The sequence below is a fragment of the Corticium candelabrum genome, chromosome 16 (assembly GCF_963422355.1).
Source record: "Corticium candelabrum chromosome 16, ooCorCand1.1, whole genome shotgun sequence".
Taxonomy (NCBI): domain Eukaryota; kingdom Metazoa; phylum Porifera; class Homoscleromorpha; order Homosclerophorida; family Plakinidae; genus Corticium; species Corticium candelabrum.
In genome coordinates, this window is record NC_085100.1 from 4591131 (window position 1) to 4603169 (window position 12039).

Consider the following 12039-nt stretch of genomic DNA (forward strand, 5'->3'; position numbering starts at 1 on the left):
TTGGTGACTTAGACCATCAAATTTCAACCAAACTTTGTTGATCGTCTAGAAATCCCACAACGTAAACTATCATCCACACTATATGATATTCTAAATCACTGAGCATGCGCTCATCGCTTTAATAATTTGTTGCCTCTATTAATTGAAGGATTCAAGAGTTATTACCTTTTGCAATATTGTCAAAAATATTAACAACATCATTATGATCGTCCAATGCATCAATCAGTTTAACTGCTTTCTCCGTTTCTGTACTAGATAAGTCCACAGTGTTTTGTGGGACATAAACCAGTGCTACAGACTTTGTCTGTAGTCCTGTACTTTCTATATTTTCCTTCATCTTTTTCAACTGATTAGCTTCACAAAGGAACTATGATAGAGAAGTAAACAAGAACTCGGGTAACACAAGCAGGTAAACATATGGTTACCTGGACTATGTTTTCTTTTTCTGTGACTTCTACACTCACATCTTCAGCACCAACCTCTATCCCAACTTCAAATGGCTGAAAGTATGCCACTGCTATAGTAATATACAACAGGCCACAATGACACAATCACCAAACCTCTGTGTTCTGTCCAATGTCATTTCCATTAATGGTGATCACTCCTGCACAGTTCAGTAAACAACAGCAAGTTTAGATTGTGAGCGTAATCCAAGAATTAAAACCATAACCTTTGGGAGCAAATGAGTACAAGGATGAGCCTTGTTCACGAACAGTTCCTCTACAATTACATCAGCAAATTGTAAACATGGTTGTGTGTGTGTGTGTGTGTGTGTGTGTGTGTGTGTGTGTGTGTGTGTGTGTGTGTGTGTGTGTGTGTGTGTGTGTGTGTGTGTGTGTGTGTTGTGCAGCCTCCTAGCAGTGATCCTCGGTTCCTGGGCTATGGCCTTGCAAAGAGCACGACGTGGCACAGTTGGAGTAGTGCCCCAACATGCGCTATGCACATCCCATGTGGATGTTCAGAATAACTCAGCTTTCAAACCAAGAAGGTTAAGTCTACATCTCGTAGAGTTCTCAATTTCTTCTCAGTCTCGTGGATTTGTCCATGCCATGTCAAGGACTGGGGCAAACACTTTTCCAGATCTTAACTGGGAGATGGCTCATGTGATCTCCTCTTCAGAAAGAGGAATAGACAAGTTGTCGTTTGATGGAGGTGTATCCGAAAAGGTAGCCAAGGGAGACACAATGGGAATATCATCAATGGAGACAGCATTGATTGTTAATCTGGCGTTTCACCACCCCTTAATCTGTGTCCAATCCACAATCATTTTGAACAATGCTGCCCAAATACTGGAAATGAGAGACCACTTCAATAGGCTCGTCTCCTGGTACAAGGTGGATGAGTACAGGAGTTTGAATGTGTGAGCATTCAAATGGTAGAACTGCTAAGGTTTTCGTCCTTTTGCTGCTAATAGCGAGACCCAGTTTCTTACAGCAGTTTGATAGAGAATCCAGCATTGTGGTGAGGTCAAACCAAATGTCAAGAGAGAAGAGCCATATCGTCGGCATACTCCAGATCAGTAACCAAAGATTCGAACCTCAAGGATTTCCTGTTCCTGACAAGATAAGCATCACGAAGGTAGACGACTTAGATTGACTAAAGGAGCTGCCAACACACAGTCTTGCCGGACACGTTGGTGACAGGAAACTGGTCTAATACCTTCTCATAGGCCTTTACTGCAGCACTGGAATTCTCGTGTAGGGCACGAATAATGGCCAGCAACTTGGAAGGCAAGCGATATGAATGAGGAAAGATGTGCCAAAGAGCACTGCAGTTGAACGAATCATATGCCTTTGTTAGATCAATAAAACAAGCATAGATGAGATGGTGATATTTTTGTGCTCTCTCCATCAATAGTCAAAGAGAAAAAGTTGGTCCCACACTGGCGTTCACAGAGAAGTTGTTCTGCTCTGGGCTTGAGCCGATTTAGGATAGCTTTGGCAAACACCTTACCAGGTATGCTTAATTCCAGAATCCGTAAAGTCTCCCATGCCTTCCAGTCACTCTCTCGGACCTTGTGGGACAACGTAAGAGCAAGACCAGCACCAAGGTTCGTCTTTTGAACAGTGTGATCTTTCCAACCTTGCTGTATGGTCTTGAGTGCACTGTCCTCTTTGAGCCTCATGATTGTTGCCTTTAAATTATATTGGGGATCTCAGACAGGAAGCAGAAGCGTCACACTATGATACGCAAGATGGCCAAACAGCAAAGGATCTCATTGATTCTCCTATAACGTCGCCTTCGTTTTCTTGGACATCTCGTAAGGATGTCCAATGAGCAGCTTCTTTGATGTTGTGTCTGGTGACCTCAAACAGTGTATCTTGTTAGAATTCTGGAGGGAGAAAGAGCGCAACTCTTGGCACTCCGTCATCAAACATAGCGCAGAGGATTTCAACAAGGAAGCAAAAGACAAAGACAAGAGCCTTAAAGATGACAGAAATCGACGGTGTCAACAACCAAGTCTTCTGCACTGTACCCACCCTGGCTGCTCATTTCAGGCATATAACAAGGCAAGTTTGATTAGTCACCAAAGTTGTCATTCTACCGCTTCAAGGATTCCATGTCAGTTTTGTCATCAGACTTTCAAACAACAAAGTCTTTATAATCACCAGTGTTTTTGTCGAGACAGACCTCAAGCAGTGTAGATTTGACGTTTCTTGGCCTGCATCTCCTGTACCCTCATGGTGATAATGGAGCACAAGCAATAAAATGGATGGATGGATGTGTGTATGCATGTATGTGCGTGTGTGTGTGTGTGTGTGTGTGTGTGTGTGTGTGTGTGTGTGTGTGTGTAGGTGCACTCTAGGAATAAGAACAGAGATGTACTGTATTTAGTACAACAAGACATACTGTCCTATGTTATTGAGAGTAACAACGGATCATGTACCATCATCATATACCATATTTCTTTGAATACCCTCTACAGCATTTGTTTATTTTTTGTTAGTACTTCAAGATGTGACATTTATTAATTAGTATGCATCCAGCACGTTGAGGCAGTACACCACAAGACAGCTAAGTGGGAAGTCTTAACAGTATCCAGAAAAATTTGTCCTCAAGTAGTTTGCCTATATAATTCGTACACGAGTATTAACATGTAAACATGACTGCATACAATTACAGCATATCATCAGTGATCGCCAAGACTGGGTACTTACATCAGTATTTCTTGTTTGTGCAAGTACACTAAATGAAATGTGGCATTTATTTGTGTACATTTTTGACATTTGACATGGGAGTGTTGAGGAACCCGCCCACAGTAACAAACTCAAGGGACACAGCACAGAATGAAACCTAGAAGCTGTTAGTACAAATACAAGAATGGAGCAAAATACACCAGCTGCTCTAACCTACCTAGACTGTTATTATCACAATTATCCATTGTTTGTCAGTTGCTGCTGTTGGCATAGGCAGAAATGATCATCACTACACATGCAAACCCGCTGAGCATGGACACCATGTGTATGTGAAATATTTGATATTTCGATTGCAGACTACAAGAGACCACCAACATTCCTGCTTGACAGTACATGGAGTGTAAACTGTAGGTTTTAGTTGACAGATGACAATGAAGGCTACTCTTGCACAGCACACAAACGTCCCAGTACTGTACCAAATATTTCAAAGTACCAGTTATAGCAGAAGGACATGACATGGATTATACATCTCCCTTCTAGTTGACCATCATTGCCTCGTATCTAGGTTACATTCAGGCATAAGGTGGCTGAGCAGTGTTACTGTGCAGATCAACTGTACATCGACTGTACATGAAATAGAGTTAATTTAACTCAAAATATGGCTATTCAATCTGCCTAGTTTTGCTGAAATGCGACAGAAAATTGGCAATACTGTATGTGCCTCCTACTTCTACTTTGAAGAACAGAGACAGTCGTTGTACTTAATTAATGCCAACAGCTATCTACCATTATCAGCAACAAACCAACTTTACATTTACAATCTTTTTACTTGTGTACAAACATCTGCTTACCCATTCTTGACTAGAATACGTTGGATTTCGTATCTAGTTCTTTGCTTGTTGTCAGTTACAGTTTCAATCAACAAAGCATATCCTGTCTGGCCACGAGCTTCAACCATCATCTTCTCCCCTTCACCCCGACCACCCTAAAACAAGAATTAGAACTTCAGTCCAGCATGCAACGGGAGCAACAACAACAACTACTACTACACTCATTCAGCAAGTGAACATAATAACCACACTATCATACTAGTAGATACATGTATGTATGTATGTATTGTATGTATTGTATGTATGTAATGTGCAGAACCTTGTACAACATTGGCAGGAGGAAATTCCTGATACTGTGTGTTTGTATGTATGCATATATGTATGTATCTAGTGTGGTGTGGTGTGGTGTGGTGTGTGTGTGTGTGTGTGGTGTGTGTGTGTGTGTGTGTGGTGTGTGTATGTGTGTGTGTGTGTGTGTGTGTGTGTGTGTGTGTGTGTGTGTGTGTGTGTGTGTGTGTGGTGTGTGTGTGTGTGTGGTGTGTGTGTGTGTGTGTGTATGTGTGTGTGTGGTGTGTGTGTGTGTGTGTGTGTGTGTGTGTGTGTGTGTGTGGTGTGTGTGTGTGTGTGGTGTGTTCGCGCGTGCGTGTGGTGTGTGTGTGGTGTGTGTGTGTGTGTGTGTGTGTGTGTGTGGTGTGTGTGGTGTGTGTGTGTGTGTGTGTGTGTGTGGTGTGTGTGGTGTGTGTGTGGTGTGTGTGTGTGTGTGTGTGTGTGTGTGTGTGTGTGTGTGTGTGTGATAAGAAGCCTCCGCTCCATCCTTGGAGTGTCCCTATGGAACGGGAAGAGAGACACATCCATCAGAAAGATAGCCAACCTACAAAGAATCTCCACCATCCTGACACAGAGACGTCTTCGGTTATTGGGTCACATCTTGCGCATGGATGAGTGTCGTCTACCAAGGAAGCTTTTGGTGTGTGCATCACCCCAAGGTAGACGTTCAGTCGGAGGCCAGACAATGAGATGGAACAATTTGGTACTGAGAGATTTAAGGAATTGCAATCTTGATGGGGTTTGGAGGATACTAGCAGAAGATAGGAATGAGTGGAGGAATCAGATCTGAGCTGCCACACAGAAAGTAAATTTCAAGAAGGAAGAACAAGAAAAATACTGCAAGGATAAGCAGAAACGTCGCCGCAAAGCAAGGCAAACGACATCAGAGTTTGCTTTACACTGCAGCTTTGATGGTTGTGGATTTACTGCTGTAAATCATGCCGGCCTTGTAAACCACCAGAGACAGAAACATGGTCAGTCCCTGACTAGTCAATGTCAGTATTGTCACCAAACATTCCGCCAACAAGGCCTCCACAACCACGAGCGTTTCTGCTGTCAGAGAACATCCACTCCTCCGATATAGCCTATAGTGACCTTGGCCTGCATCGTTTCTCATTGGAATGAACGCAGCGTGAAGTGAAGAAGTGTGTGTGTATGTGTGTGTGTGTGGTGTGTGTGTGTGTGTGTGTGTGTGTGTGTGTGTGTGTGTGTGTGTGTGTGTGTGTGTGTGTGTGTGTGTGTGTGTGTGTGTGTCACTGTGTCATCAGCGCCAAACCAACGACACAGGAAAGAGAATTCTATGACGACTGGAATTAAATCTCTTGCGAGACTAAATGAGAGACACTTAGAACAAACCTGAAAAATACTTGTTTGGAATAATAAGTGAAAAGAAATATACATTTATTGTAGAAGTGCATTCATTAATTAAGGTAAAATCAACAAGAAACACAGTCCATTGACTGTAGCTGTGAATGCTGTCATCATGATTATTGACTATTCAATGCCAATAAAAGTAGAGATAATCCAACAAAGTACAAAAATTATGAATTGTGCAATTACTATGACATGATCCAAATTCACACAAACACACTCGAAAGTTCATCTCATTGCAATATAACAACCAAGAAAACAAACGTTATGGTCTAGCCCACTGATGGCACAACGTGTCCCCATTTCTTCATGCATGTCAATGCCACTTTAAAATAGGCAATACTTCTCATCATACCTTAATCTCTTCTATCTACCTCTGCCACTATCAAATTGTAAATTAAATAACGAATCGTTAATGTCTGCCTTTAGCTGATAGAGAAATCTGTACATTTTTGAAAGACTTGCAATACCGAGACAATAAAGGTTCATGTATACACAGCAATTGTACTCTCCAGGCGTAGGAACTGTGTGGGCACTGGGGGCATGTGGCCAATAGTCATTCAAAGTCCACGAAGAACTGTAGACTAAATAAACTATTCAAATGCAAGAGCCCCACAAACACCCCATTCTCGACTGTAGTGTGGCAAATGCCATTGCTGTTAGCTTGTTAAACACCAGCAACGATTAAATCTAACTTCTAAAGTTGTATAGATAACTGGAAAGTTAACGCTACTAGCAATTAATTGCCCAATATGAAACTTTAGAAAGGCAATTATAGACAAAACAAAATTAAACATAAGTTAAAGTTAAAATAAAATAAATAAAATAAAACGAAAAATAAAAAATAAAAAATGAAAAGTAAACATCTAAAAAATCCGATAAAAAGGCCAGCAAATTAATTAAACAGCCATCATTCAACATCCAAAAGTGGAACGTCATAATAAATGTGACCAAATTCTAAATTTAGGATAAAATATAAAATCTAAGTCATACTTAGTTTGAGAGAAATGATTAATCAATGCGCGCGCGCGCGCGCGCGTGTGTGTGTGTGTGTGTGTGTGTGTGTGTGTAATATCTAACAGCAGCGTTGCCGATAGCTGTCTGTATTGTTGCTTTAGGAATATCCATTTCCTGAGCTCTAGACACTAAGCTGGCGAGTTGAAGATTGTGATTGACGTCTGCACCACCTTCTCTCACTGCAGCTCGAATTTCCCGAACCAATTTTGCAATAACTTTGGATCTCCGGATATCTGCACTTTCTTTGCGTTGTTTGATCTTTGACCATTTGTTATGACCCGAGAACCGATAAAATGTCAAATCAGGCCACCGACGACATGCTAGAGGACGAAAAATGCAACAACTTCGGCGAAATAAATCCATCTCTAGAAATTAGAATAAGCTAAATAGCCCGGATGTGAGCAAAATTTCACGTGATGCTGCACGTGACGGGGCGTGTTAGTGTTTTGCAAGTAACTACGCTATGTCGTGAACATGACCAGTAGAAAAAAGAGTGCCCGTGATAAGTTCTCTTTGGCAGCTGTCAATGCAGTATCGAGGTCACGACGACAACGAGACAGGCCTAGTGAAGTGGATCAATGGCGCCTAATCAACATGCCAGTTGGCTATCTAGCACGCAGAAGGCGGAGCATGCAGTTGCTCTCTCTTCCCGCGGAAGGAGATAGGCAGAAAGAGGAACAAAAACCGCCGAAGCTTTCCGTAATTATTCACGTTACTGTAGCTAGATTAGCTGCTGACACTAAAACGTGTATGATCTAACAAATTTGTCCATGTCTGTAGCCATTTTTGAGGTTCAGGAGAGTAGCTAGAGTGATTCTCCACTTGTGCAGATTCTGTCTCTCTATTGCAAAAGCATGTCGAGACATGACTCCTGCCTCTATTGATGAATTGCTATATTTTGCTGGCAAAGGTGCTGAAGAGAGCAACAGATTCGGTTTCAACAAGGACAGATACAGAAGAAATTTTGGAGTAATTTAGTTTAGTAACTTAATTTATTTGCAGTACGTACTATTGTAAGTTAAGCGCACGTAACACAATCAAGTATAAAATAACGTCTATATTTGTAGGATTCGATGCCTCCTTGGGCAGTAGATCTTCTTAACAAACCGCCATTGGATCGGAACCCAAGAGAACTTAGACGTCTTCAAGGTTTGCTGAGAACAATAGATGGTTATAGATGTCTTTCAAGTGGGTTACAGCAAGAAACAAGTCAAGTCGTGCAGTATGAAAGGTATCTTGCAAAACACACACACACACACACACACACACACACACACACACACACACACACACACACACACACACACACACACACACACACGCACGCACACACAGACACACAGACACACACACACACACACACACACACACACACACACACACACACGCACGCACGCACGCACGCACGCACGCACACACGTTCGGACAGTTGTTCTTAGCTACTGAAAGTGAGCTATCATGGTGGTTATAGGTACGGACCAAACAGAATTGTTCTGAAAGAAGGACACATTGGCAATGCTTTCTATATTGTCTATTCTGGATCATTGTTTGTCAACCGTTATGAATACGACCGAATTACTGGGCAACGTCACCTTGCCACTGCTACTCTTCTCCAAAAAGGAAACTGCTTTGGAGTAAGACATTTTTGTCGTCCTAACGTGTTAGTATACGGGATGGTTGAACAATCTTTTGTACATAAACATAAACTAGGAAATTGCTCTAATTCATGACTGTCGCCGAACTGCATCTGTGGTGACTAGAGAGCCAGTGGAACTCCTCTCTATTGACAAAAGGAGCTTCTCAAGATACCCGTCAGGATTTCAATCAGACATGATGCTTAAAGAAAAGTTTGCAAGGCATGCAGTTAATTAACAAATTCATAATACATGCAGCCAAATGTCTCTTAGTAAATAATTCGTTTGTGTTAACAGAGAAGTGCAGTTGTTTAGTGGCTGGAAGGAAGATGAGTTACAAGAATTGCTGTTTAAGTCACAAGTGATTGATGTAAACTAAGAGCTCAAACCTAGAATGAAGGACTAACTAACACAGCTGCATGCATATTTGCTATAGTATCAGATTGGGAAAGTGATAGACCAAAATGGTTCAAACAGTCACTACTTGTATATACTGATGGAGGTAAGTTTAGTTGAAGCATGTGAGGTTATCTACCATTAAACACACACACACACACACACACACACACACACACACACACACACACACACACACACACACACACACACACACACACACACACACACACACACACACACACACACACACACACACACACACACACACACACACACACACACACACACACACACACATGAAGACACTCAAGCACACTCAAATTCACACACAGTAGCAGCCACGTTGCACAGCAATGCAATATCTTGCAGATAGACTCCTACCCAGTCTTCTCCTCGCGCTTGTATATTCACGTGCTCGACCACGTGGTGGCATTACACTCTCGCGAGGAGAGGACTGGGTACGAGTCTACCTTGCAGAATGTTATATAATGAATGTCATTTTAAATGTTCATTACAGGGCAGATGCAAAGTGTTGAGGAAAGTCAACATACAAAAGCTCAGAGCTAAAGTAGAGAAAGAAAGGGAAGAGGCTGCTGTCAACACATGGATAAAAACTCATCTTTTGCCTCCAATGTGCCCTAAACCAGTGTCTGCAAAGCACCAAGCTGCACAACATAGAAAACAACAGAGCCCCTCTGATGGTCAACAAAAAAGAAAGTCTCTACCATTAAATCTAACCGAGGAAGAAGATGAGAAGGAAGTATATATTCATGTTGGAAACATCACAGCTAAAACTGTCTTTGTTAGTGCTGCACGTCTCTGTCTACAGTAAACCAGTTGCATAGTTAGTGATTTTATTACAGGACTTATCATGGCTGGACAGTAAAGGTCCTCCACCCACCCTTTGCCTTGTCAGTGAAGGTGTGCAAGCTCTCCGTGTGCCAAAATCAGAATTCATGAATCGAGCAACTGACGAAGCATGCGAAACTGCACGCAACTGCATTGTGAAGTGAGCAAACACAACAGTAAACAGTACTGTTTCTCCAATACACGAGTTTTGTGTTGTGCAGCTTCTGTACAGATGGAGAATTGTATGATGAATGTAGCAAATACAACAAATGGCGAACATTTCGACAAAGAGCAATCAGTGACAACATCTCATCTCAGATAGAAAGAGGAGTTTGGAGAACACAGAAGGCTGCAGAAGCAACACTAGTCTCCATGCTTCAAACGGCAACTAAACCGATAGAGTTCCCAAGATACTTCCAAAGCAAAGACAAACACAAACAACTACAAAGAAAAACATCAGGACTGCCATTCGATTCAATGTCATTCATGTCACAACTCACAATGTCAAATTTTAGCACAAAATTCTAAACAAATAGAAATTAAAATTTTGAACCACATTAAATTTCAGTGTTTTCATTTTTTGTTAGTACTACTGTTTACAATATTGTAAAGATATTTCCGAAATTAGTTCCTTTAACTCCTTTCTTTTCAGTGCGACTGTCTCAGGTCTCACAACCTCTTTCAGGCTCTTTTCGTTACCCTCTAGTACATGATGTAGAACATAATATACGAAACAAATAGTATACATTCCACAATCATAACTATTCGTTTGCTGAGGACAGTCGACATCCTGAAACGAGGGGGGCTTATCTGGCAACAAACAAAACCTAAGTTTGTCTGCAATTCGTTGAGCTTGTTCTGTATTAAGTTTCAAAAGTGAATCATAGTGACAAAATGAGTTGGTCTTTCTAATGAAAGACAGCAAACTCCAGTGAACTCCACCACTTCTTTCAGCATCATCGTTGTCATTCACAGGTATCAACACGACTTCTTTTGAACTCAACTCGAGTGGAGCCATAAACTCAGTGACGTCATTTGGGGAACTGAGTTTGATAAATTGAGCCACATCGGCAGCTACGAATGCGGCATAATCGTATCGTCTACTCTCGTACTCAAACACAAACCCAATCAAGCGGTCATTGATCCAGTGAGGTGGTTCCAGTAGCAAGACATCTGATTGGCGTAGAACACTGTCGTAATAGCTAAGAACCAGAGCATCGTCAGACATGATGATTAGATGAGAAACAGAAGTACTGACAACAGCCGACAAGGCCTAGAAATAAGCATGCGCAATTAAATTAGCGTGCGCTAACGCTAGTCACAATTGACGCTGACGTTCAACGCGACGCTGACATCGACGTCGACGTCAATCTACAATCTAGAACGTTGATCATGATCATGTGATATTCACGTTGTTGCTGCCGGTGACGCTGATATTCTTCTGATCCACTTTCATTCCATCTAGACTCTCTTTCTTCTACGACGCACTAGAAGAAGCAACAGAAGAGTCACGTATTCGATCATGTTGAGCGCGCTGGACTCGAGCTTCGGACAATCTGTCAGTGCGTCGCGTCGCGCAAATACCAAACAAGGCAACGTCAACGTCCAACGCGACGTCAACGTCGACGCTAGCGTCAGCGTCAATAATTTTAGCCAGACTTTTCCCGCCTACATGGCTATGTAGAAGATGAATTGCATGCCTACGGAATTTCGATTTCAATGCGCATTGACCCATTTCACACCAGGGAAACGCCGAGCGTAGCGAAACAGAAAGGGGCTTGGTCCTATATGGCTATCGAGTATATCGCGGTCTCTAGCCGGCTTGTAGCACCCAGCTGAGGCGTTGATATCCTTGCACAAACAATTCACATCTTGATAAACCAGTAGCCCCCGGCAGTTATACAGCCCGATTTATTGACCGGTCAATATGTAGCGGAAGTGGGCTAGGTCACTTATTGTAAGCGAATACTGGACACTGATTGGCGCAGACGAAGCTAGGGTGCTACAAACAAATATATACTGGGTGCATTCAATTTTTTAGCGTGTCTAAAATTTTAGCTACAGTTAGATGTTCTAAGTAATTAGCAGCGAGTGTGACATGTACAATTCCATTCCATGTACAATTCCATTAGTGACAGCTGATTCAAGTTGACGTCACTAGAGTTCTAATCTAGAAAACTTGCAAGAAAGAAATGAAGCACTCCTCGAAATACACTTACACGTAGTAAACGTACGTCGTCTCTTGAAGTCTAAAAGGAACCATTAATTCTAAGTAATCCATTGTGGCGTCAATTCACAGAATTAGCAGCTCCTGACAGAATTCTCATAAAGTTAATTAATTTAACGTTGCATGCAAATTTCTGTTGTTGTATGAGTTCACATGCATTTTACTCTGTTCTCAAAAATTAGCAGCCAGACAGAATTCTCATTTAGAGTTAGATCCCGTTCAATTAAATCCCGTTGTGAGAAATTAGC

At 41.8% G+C, this 12039-nt stretch overlaps 3 protein-coding genes across 3 annotated transcripts; 1 reads left to right on the forward strand and 2 right to left on the reverse strand.

Annotated features, from left to right (window-relative positions):
- Positions 1-13: 13 nt before the first annotated feature.
- Positions 14-7059, reverse strand: LOC134191845 (probable transcriptional regulatory protein Kole_1935). Its single transcript, XM_062660470.1, has 6 exons — positions 6746-7059; positions 3989-4122; positions 671-720; positions 561-604; positions 426-500; positions 14-367 (listed from the first exon to the last, which is right to left on the reverse strand). Exons 1-6 carry the CDS (start codon positions 7043-7045, stop codon positions 152-154), a joined length of 819 nt encoding a protein of 272 aa, XP_062516454.1. The 5' UTR covers positions 7046-7059; the 3' UTR covers positions 14-151.
- A 55-nt stretch (positions 7060-7114) lies between these two features.
- Positions 7115-10092, forward strand: LOC134191842 (uncharacterized). Its single transcript, XM_062660467.1, has 10 exons — positions 7115-7381; positions 7463-7651; positions 7750-7913; positions 8154-8316; positions 8393-8538; positions 8614-8686; positions 8753-8818; positions 9233-9517; positions 9579-9724; positions 9786-10092. The coding sequence occupies exons 1-10, from the start codon at positions 7157-7159 to the stop codon at positions 10090-10092; spliced, it is 1764 nt and encodes a 587-aa protein (XP_062516451.1). The 5' UTR covers positions 7115-7156.
- Positions 10093-10153: 61 nt separating this feature from the next.
- LOC134191847 (sentrin-specific protease 8-like) lies at positions 10154-10826 on the reverse strand. Its single transcript, XM_062660471.1, has one exon. The coding sequence runs from the start codon at positions 10790-10792 to the stop codon at positions 10154-10156; it is 639 nt and encodes a 212-aa protein (XP_062516455.1). The 5' UTR covers positions 10793-10826.
- Between the last annotated feature and the right edge of the window lie 1213 nt (positions 10827-12039).